The sequence below is a fragment of the Leptonychotes weddellii genome, chromosome 1 (genome assembly GCF_054177405.1).
Source record: "Leptonychotes weddellii isolate Sample4059 chromosome 1, ASM5417740v2, whole genome shotgun sequence".
NCBI classification, from domain to species: domain Eukaryota; kingdom Metazoa; phylum Chordata; class Mammalia; order Carnivora; family Phocidae; genus Leptonychotes; species Leptonychotes weddellii.
The window spans coordinates 40,104,090-40,112,265 of record NC_138369.1 but is presented as its reverse complement, the minus strand read 5'-3'; the positions used below and the strand labels follow the sequence as shown (position 1 = coordinate 40,112,265).

Here is an 8,176-nt window from a genome sequence, read left to right as displayed (position 1 = left end):
TGTGTCAACAGGCGAGGCAGGTCAGCGCTGGGTGAGACCATCCCGGCAGGCCCGGAGGGTCACGCCCTGTCTGAAGGCGGCCGGATCCCCAGCCTCGGCTCCCCTACCTCAAAGCCAACACTTCACCCCCTCACACTCACACACACCCCTTTTAAACAGAGGTCCTCTTTGTCCCGAATGGGCGAAGGGCTGGGGTGCAAGCCCCTCCTCGCATCTCCCTGGGAGCCACTTGGAACCTGCTGCAAGTGGGCTAGAAGGAAAGGCAAGGGCAAAGGGGGCAGCGGGGCAGCGGCTCCCTTGAGGGGTGTGTGACCCCGCAGACCCCAGGAGGGCGACTCTGGGTCGACTGTTAGGTGTCTGAACGCTCACGTGTTTTTTTTAGTTCAGGTTGCTCCAACCACTTCCTTCAGTCTCCACGGCGACTCCTTGAGTTATGGCCCAGGAAAGAGAGAGGGGCGTGCAAAGGGCGTTTGGCCCTGATTTCAACCCCATGCTCCATCCCCGGGAGCAACTGACTTGTTTAGGTTTTTACCAAAAAAGCCTAGCCAGAAAAGCCTAGCCATTCATGGAGGCATTTCAAGGGACTTAGCAGGCAGGAGACCTGGAGGCCCTAAAGAGCTGGGAGAAGGAGGGACTTCCAGAATTTGCCATCTGCCTGCGACAGGACTTGTGACAGGGCTCAGAATCCTTATTTTACCTAGTCAGGACCAGGGGTGGAAGGGAGATGACAGGCCATCGGTTCATCTCCAGACTCCTGGTGCAGGGCTCCCGTCCATGATTCCATGCTGCCCCGGCGGATCACTGTGTCTTTGAGAGCATGCGTTCTGCATCTCACACAGCCAGGCAATGCTCACTCTCACCTGCTGGCTCATCAGGGGACAGGGAAGGCGACGTTGGAAGCAAACTCATGATGGGCAGGGGGCGCCTTTGCCGGGCTGAGAACTCCCTGGGGGCAGGTTCCCTGCTTAGGCTCCAGATGACCAAAGGGTTCTGGAAGGCTCAAGATACTTGGAGATCAGAAGCATGGCAAGCCAGGCACTGGCCATCAGGACATCCCTGACAGGGAGAAGGAGAGAGGCAAAAATCCTCGACCGGGTCAGGTCATTTCCCACTTCTTTTCACATGGAATTTTTTTTTTTTTCATAAGAGCACTTGACTAAGGAACACCAATATTCATTCACACACAAACACACCCAATGAGAGGAAATCCAGGAAGGATGTAGAAAATAATTATGGAATGTTGCCCTCAGCAGCAATAAGACAGGATATGGCAAACCCATTAGACTTTGCTGGACTCAAAAAAGTTAGACTGGCTTGGCAGAGGTGCTATCCCCAGCACCAATTATTGCATAATAATCCATTAAATCTTTTCTCCATGTGCCTACCGTTCCAGCAAGCTCCCCAGACCCTACGGCCTAACAATTCCATAATTTGATTTTCTGTCAAGTTCTAAGGACCACGACAAAAGCAGGCCAGGGCGGGGTGGGGGGTGGCAGGGACAATGTACTTTTTGCCTAACTCTGGAAGGAGGCACAGGGTGACCATGAACCTTTAGCAAGTGTTAAAAAAACAAACAAACAAATATTTACCTACAAAATTGACCAAGTTTATTCATTTATTCTGTCTGACTGAATACAAGGCACATAAAAAGCTGAATGAAATGTCGCCAAGATTAACTAGTTGTTGTCTCCAGCCAAGAAGGGGAGAGCAGGAGATAGCCGTTTTCACACGACTAGGGTATTTTTAAAAAATGCAAAAGACCGGGCACCTGGGTGGCTCAGTCGTTAAGCGTCTGCCTTCGGCTCAGGTCATGATCCCAGGGATCTGGGATCGAGTCCCACATCAGGCTCCCTGCTCGGCGGGAAGCCCGCTTCTCCCTCTCCCACTCCCCCTGCTTGTGTTCCTGCTCTCGCTATCTCTCTGTCAAATAAATAAAATCTTAAAAAAAAAAAAAATGCAAAAGACCACCTTTCTCTTCCACAGGAAAAGGATTATTTTATTAAGTATTTTAAAACAACTACTTAACATTGACTCATAGATAAAAATATTTACAATTTCACACCTTCAGGAAGGCTCCAAAATATAAACACTGTACCTCTCCCTAGAGAAAAAAATTCTTCTTCTCTTCAAAAACAGGAATACATTCATTTTTCTCACTTTGTAGATCAAGTAATTATACAAATAAACATCTGAAACATTTCCTGTTTAATATACTTATATAATATATATTTATAACAGTTTTACAAATAAAGGCAATGACTTTATACCAAAATAAAAACAGGAAAAGAAAAAGTTAAAACACCATCGGCGATCAAGCATAGTGCATTTTGAAAAGCTGGTGCAGGGCTAGCTGGACAAGTCAGAAAACAAGTACTCTGGACCAAAAATAAAACTTCTTTGAAGGAGACAGAATCCTTTTTAGCAATAAGGACACTCCCTATGCCGTCGGGCGAGGGGCATTAGCCTGCAGAAAGGATCTTGCTGTGCCAAGAGCTGGTTAGGCCTGTAAGCTAAGCTTGGTTAAAAGGAGTTTTAGGATAGAACTGAAAACCGAGTCTAGCTCTGCTTGTTGAAGGTAGCAATTTGTTACTTGGCTTTACGCATTTTGGGGGTGAGTGGAACTTAGGCACCGGCATCTCTCAGACCCTGCTTTGGTTCCCGGGACAGCAAGATTGTTTTCTAGGTGAGACTTAGAAACAGGTGCCATAGGGCCCAGGGACGTCTCCCTCATTCCTGGCAGCTCAGCTTTACCAGGGGCCCTTTTCAGTTCCTTATTAAGTTAATCACTACAAAAGCCTGAGTAGGAACTACATTCTCTTTATTCATCAGAGGCAGGGGGTGGGGAGCAGACCTGTAGCAATCTCCCCAAACCACTACCATGCTATGCCAGTGTCTGCTACCTCACCACTTAGCAGAAAGCTCAGTGTGGCTGCCCTCTCCCCGTGTGGTGAGTCACGGCAACAATAAAAGGGAGAAGGGTGGGGTCATAAGAGCTGGCTGGGAACAGCGCTCTGGAAAGCCCTCTTTTGAAAGTACCTTTTTCTCAAAGCCACAGACCCGGCTCCCAAAATGAAGACTGACTCACAGACCAAGACTTTGAAGCTTTTGAAAATCCAGCTGATTTGTCTGTATCTGAGGGGGCTATTCTCTGGGTGGAGGAAAGCCCAGAGATCTGCTACAATCCCCCCTAAATCTCCTGACGTCAGGCAATCCTTCATATTTTCCCTACGCCAGAAGGAGCTTTCATGTCCTATACCAACACACCATAATGCGTGTGCGCGCACACACACGCACCCCAAATCTTCTCTCCGTGCCTCAGATTATCTCAGCATACACACTAGAGCAATCTTGCTGCAGTCACACTTTTTTTTTTTTGGGGAGGGGGAGTAGGGAGGAAGGAAAGCAGAGCAGCAGGGTCCCCTAGTCTTTGGTTTCTAAGTTTAAAGGGGGGATCTGCTTCAAAGCTTGGAGCAGGGCAGAAGAGTCGATGGCCGGATGTGCTGGCAAGGGAGAAGGGAGTCTCTGGGGCATGAGCAAGGGGGCTGAGATCTTGTCTGGGTTCATGAAGCTGGTGAGGGCTGCTGCGGAGGCGTTGAGGCCCGGGTATAACACGGGGACGGAGGTGGGATACCAGCACTTCTCCAGCATGGGCAAGTAGGCAGTTGCTGACGGCGGGATCAGATAGAAAGGCAGACAGAAGGGAGGTTGGTGTGGGTGTGGGCCCAGGAATGGGGAGCTGATCAGGTCACTGCCAGTGAAGTGGCCTTCATCATCGGAGAGCTGCATTCTGCTCTTTTTTGTTGGGGGTTCTTCCGATTCTTGCTTAATAACACCGATCCTTTCTCCCATGGTGAACCTGCGTCCATGATCGCTTTTGAAATACTGCTGCTCACCACGCAAGTCACCCTTCTCGGATTCTCCTCCATAGCCACTGTCTGTGTCCGTGTCACTGCCACTCTGCTCCCCACTCGAGTGCGCGAAAGTCCGCTGGATGACCGGCACACAGTTTTTCCCAGGGCCTTCAGAGCCTTTGGCCAGGGAGCTGGGTTTCTCCTTGAAGTCCATGGCTTTGGGAGCTGGGTCTGACAGTTTCCTGGAGGTACCCCCCTGTAGCAGCTCTGAGACCACACGGTGAAGGTGGGTGACTAGCTGCGAAGACTTCAGGTCCCGAGTGTTCTCATGCTTGGCCAGGTACTGAAGCACCTCCCGGGCACACGTCTGGAAACCTGAGCAGAACATCTCTTGACCTGCTTCAACATTTCTCCCCGACAGCTCACCTGGATCGACACAGATCCAAAGGAAGACGTTTCAGAAGGCCCTGTGGTTCACCTGGGTACCTACACCTCAAAGACTGGAAGCTTTCCTCTCTCTGTTATTAGCACTCACTGATTCGTGTTCCTAACTCCAAAAGTAATATGATCAGAAAAAATTTGGGTTATACTGAAAAGTACAAATAATAGAACAAAAATAATCCATTATCCTACCACTCAGAGGTAAAATATGAGTTGTAAGGGTTGCATAATATCCCATCACAGAAACAGAACATAATTAATAGCGATGGGACTATTTTTCCTCTTGTTGAATCGATAGCTTGTTCCTGAGTTTTCATTATACATGACACAGCAGTGAACATCCTTGTATGTTTATAACTAGAGTCAATTTATAGAACATCAGTCTTACCAGAGCAAGATCGGACAGAGACCAGTCATAGAATGAGATAAGGAATGAGGAAACGATGTCACCCAAGTAAGCTTATTTTCGATTAAAAAAGTTGCAGTTGTGCTGCAATCTTTAAATTTCAAAGCTATTTCTAAGCCTTTTCCATGTATTCTATCCACAAGCCCCGAAAAATCAGGTACAATCATCTTCCTATTTTCAATGAAGAAACTGGCAGAAGCACCTGCTAGGTTTTTGTGATTCTCATCATACTAGTCTTGGAAAGAAGGGCAAGAAGAATGGAATGAGGGAGTGGGTAGAAGAATTTCTTCCCGGTCTGTACAGTATTATTTGGAAGGGGTGAAACTAGAAGGTTACAAGCTGACTGTGATTCTCTGGAAGTTGGTAGAAACTAATGATGAAACTTCAGTGGTTTCATTAGATTGTGCAACTCACCAAGATACCTAGTGGCTATTCAGGGAACCACATGAAATGCAGGAAAAGCTCCTGCTGTCATCCTGCCAGGATCATACCACACACAGAGTGATAAGGAAGTAGAGAAACAGGAAAACACTGGGGCATACCCATGATTTATTCTCCAATGAAAGCGGACTAAGAAGACCAACTGTAAAACACCCACGATACAAATTATAGGTGCCTTGGCATTTTAAACAGGAGGGGGAAAATGTCCCAGAACCCAGAAACCCTTAAACCAAAATGCCACGGAAATATTTTACCACTTGACTAATACGTATTCATGCCAGGTGGCATACAGCAGCATTCCGAATGAAAAGTCTGACCTTTTAGGAAAGATAAAATGACATCTCCCCCAACGAATGTGCATAAGCAATTTGTTGTAGGAATGTTCCTTATACCAGATGTTGAGCCCACAGGCTATTTGTGCTACAACTCTTAGGTGATGATAACCAGACTCGGGCACTCACCAGCTTGTAAACCGCTCTGCAGGGCAATGATTTTCTGCTGCTGCTGGTCAATTAGGTTTGTTAGTGCTTTCACATGCTTCAAGGTAAGTTCCAGAACCACTGCTTTTTCCAAGTGACCCAAAGTCTGGAATAAAAAGAGCCTTAGTCAACAGTGAGCTCAGAGAAGTCCCACCTCTGGGACACTTATTAGCAATGGGAAATATCTCTAAAGGAAAAAAAAAATATGAAATAGCCTTTCCTGGTTGACTACATTTAGTTTTAAGTTTGGAGATGATGTTTTTAAAAAGTGTGTGTATGTATACATACATGCACACACTTCTGATTAAAGAATAAAAAATGAGCGTCACTTATCTTTGGAGGCATTTGGGAAGAGGCAGCTACATCAGGAGAAAGCTCTGACAGATAAATTTCTCCAGCAGCCCCAGCTGACCTTAACTCAGGGGAATCCGGAGATAACATTTCTCTGCAGTGGTGTCAACCTGAGGAGGGACTTCTACTGTGTCTGGCAGCCAAGAGGCTTCCCCTAGCTTCTTTCCTGACACCCTTTCATAACTTTCAGCTCATCCAGGCTTTTTACTTCCTCCTCAAATACTATTTTTTTTTTCCTTTCCCAACCAAAGGCTGCCAAAGCCAGTAAGCTGTTGGCTACCGCCAAGAAAGGACAGGACATAAAAATCACGCACCCAAACAAGTCCTCTTTATTTTTAAAAAGGGGGAGGGCGACAGAAAGGGAGTAAATAAAATCTGCGTGTTCCTTGGTTTACCCAAGTCAGCAAAACTAAAGAACCCTGAAAATCACCAGAAAGGAAAGGCTTAAACTCTTGAAAACGAAGTCTAGTTGGTGTTGGAGCCAACTTGGAGAAGTCCAAGCGGTTCTCACCTCATTTGCATGAGGCTGCCAGAAAAATCCCCGGGGCTGGGGAAGGGTACCCCAAAACTGCCACCCGCAAGCAAGCTCTTGAGCCGCGCATCTGGTCTGCAGTTCCCCGTGGGGCCTGCAGGCGGCGAATGACCCCCGCCCGCTCTCTGGGCAGAAGAGCTGGCTTGGAGAGGGGCCAGATTCTCACTTACTGTAAGTTTGAGATGTTCGGGTAGGAGATCCTTCAGCTGGGCGATGCACTCGTTAATCCGGTCACGTCTCTTTTTCTCGATGAGCCGGTGCGGCAGTTTGTAGGTCTCCTGCAAGGCACACGGGGAGGCGGTGGGCACCAGAGGAAGCGGGTAAGAAGCCCCTCTCCTCCCCCACCCCGCGGCGCGGTAAGAGTTGGGGCCGCGGAGTCACACCCTGAACCACTTTCTGCCCCTTCTAGTCCAAGCCATTTCATAGAAGCACCGAGCCCACACCTTGCATAGCCCGGCCAAGCTCAAAGTGAGAAAACTTTTCTTGGAAACAGCGCGCGCCAGGGTCTGGGGTCCCGAGGGGCGCGGTGTTCTTACCTTGCTATCCTCGCTCCGCTTTATTCCCCGCCTCGATTTGTACACTTGGTACATGTGGGCAAAATCCATCCTGCAGGGAGAGGGGCCAGGTAGGGTCATGACTTTGCGTGCGCATAGGCTGCAGGAGCCCTGGTAAAAGCCCCCCGGATGCGGCCAGAGCTGCTCCGAGTCGAGAGCCGCGCAGAACGCAGGGCTGGAGCCGAGGCTTGAAGGGGCCGGGGAGTGCCAACTTACCCAGGTAGGTCTCCGGGTTCTAGTCCTGGAGCTTTGGGCAGGCAGGCGGGGGGCGGTTGCGCGCTGGGGATCCGCTCCATGGCGCGGCGAGCCGGGGCCACTGTGCACTCCTGTCTGCAGTAGCGGAACGTCGGGGTGAGGACTGTCCTACAAAGGGCTTCCGGGGGGCGGGGGGTGTCTCTCTCAGCAAGGGTTCCTCTGAGTCTGAGCTCCCTGAAATCCGCTTGGGCTGCCGGGCGCTGCGGCTTTGAGGTGCTGCTTCAGTTGGGGGCGTGCATGGTGTCCCCGCGGCCTCTGGCTCCGGCTCTGCGCACAGACTGGCGGCGTGTGCTCCCTGCGCCGTCTGCGCGGTGCGAGCGAAGTGAATGAGAAGTGGGGCGGGCGGGGAGGCGGGAGGGAGCTCGGAGAGGGGGGGGCCGGCTAGGGTGGCGGGGGGTGGGGGGTGCGAGCTGAGGAGTAATGGAGAGGCTGCGGGCTGGGTTAAATGGGAGCGAGTGGGTGGGTTGGAGCTACGTGTTCTACCCTGTGACTCCAGGCACGTCTGGCCGCTGCCAGGGAGGGAAGGAGCGACCTGCCCGCCCTCCCCCGGCTTCATCACATGAGTCTCACGTGTTGGACAACGCTCCCGCGGCTGCGAGGGAGCCCCCACCCCCAGCCTCAGCCCCCAGGTGTCTGCGGCTGCGGCTGCCTTTCCCCGAAGAGGGGGTGGCAGCACGGCCTGGGTCCTGCCCAACCGGGTGGGGGGCGCGGAAGCTGGAAGGGGCCGGGGAGCCGCTGGGCCCGGGTGGTGGGGGGGGTTGGTAACGTGGGCGAACCTGCCCCAGGGAAATGAAGTAAGTTCCCGTCTCCTGGGAGGGAACGGGGGAGGACGGATCCGCCCGCGTCTGACTCAAGCCGGGAGAGGA

At 50.8% G+C, this 8,176-nt stretch overlaps 1 protein-coding gene across 1 annotated transcript; it reads right to left on the bottom strand.

Annotated features, from left to right (window-relative positions):
• Nucleotides 1-1,969: 1,969 nt before the first annotated feature.
• Nucleotides 1,970-7,671, bottom strand: BHLHE40 (basic helix-loop-helix family member e40). Its single transcript, XM_006745864.3, has 5 exons — nt 7,272-7,671; nt 7,038-7,107; nt 6,672-6,779; nt 5,601-5,724; nt 1,970-4,277 (listed from the first exon to the last, which is right to left on the bottom strand). The coding sequence occupies exons 1-5, from the start codon at nt 7,349-7,351 to the stop codon at nt 3,421-3,423; spliced, it is 1,239 nt and encodes a 412-aa protein (XP_006745927.1). The 5' UTR covers nt 7,352-7,671; the 3' UTR covers nt 1,970-3,420.
• Nucleotides 7,672-8,176: the final 505 nt, after the last annotated feature.

Coding starts and splice junctions, on each gene's coding strand:
- BHLHE40 (XM_006745864.3), bottom strand. CDS start 7,351: ATGGAGCGGATCCCCAGCGCGCAACCGCCCCCCGCCTGCCTGCCCAAA. Junction 7,108..7,271: donor GAACCCGGAGACCTACCTGG/GTAAGTTGGCAC, acceptor CTCTCCCTGCAG/GATGGATTTTGCCCACATGT. Junction 5,725..6,671: donor CCGAACATCTCAAACTTACA/GTAAGTGAGAAT, acceptor TTTTTATTCCAG/ACTTTGGGTCACTTGGAAAA.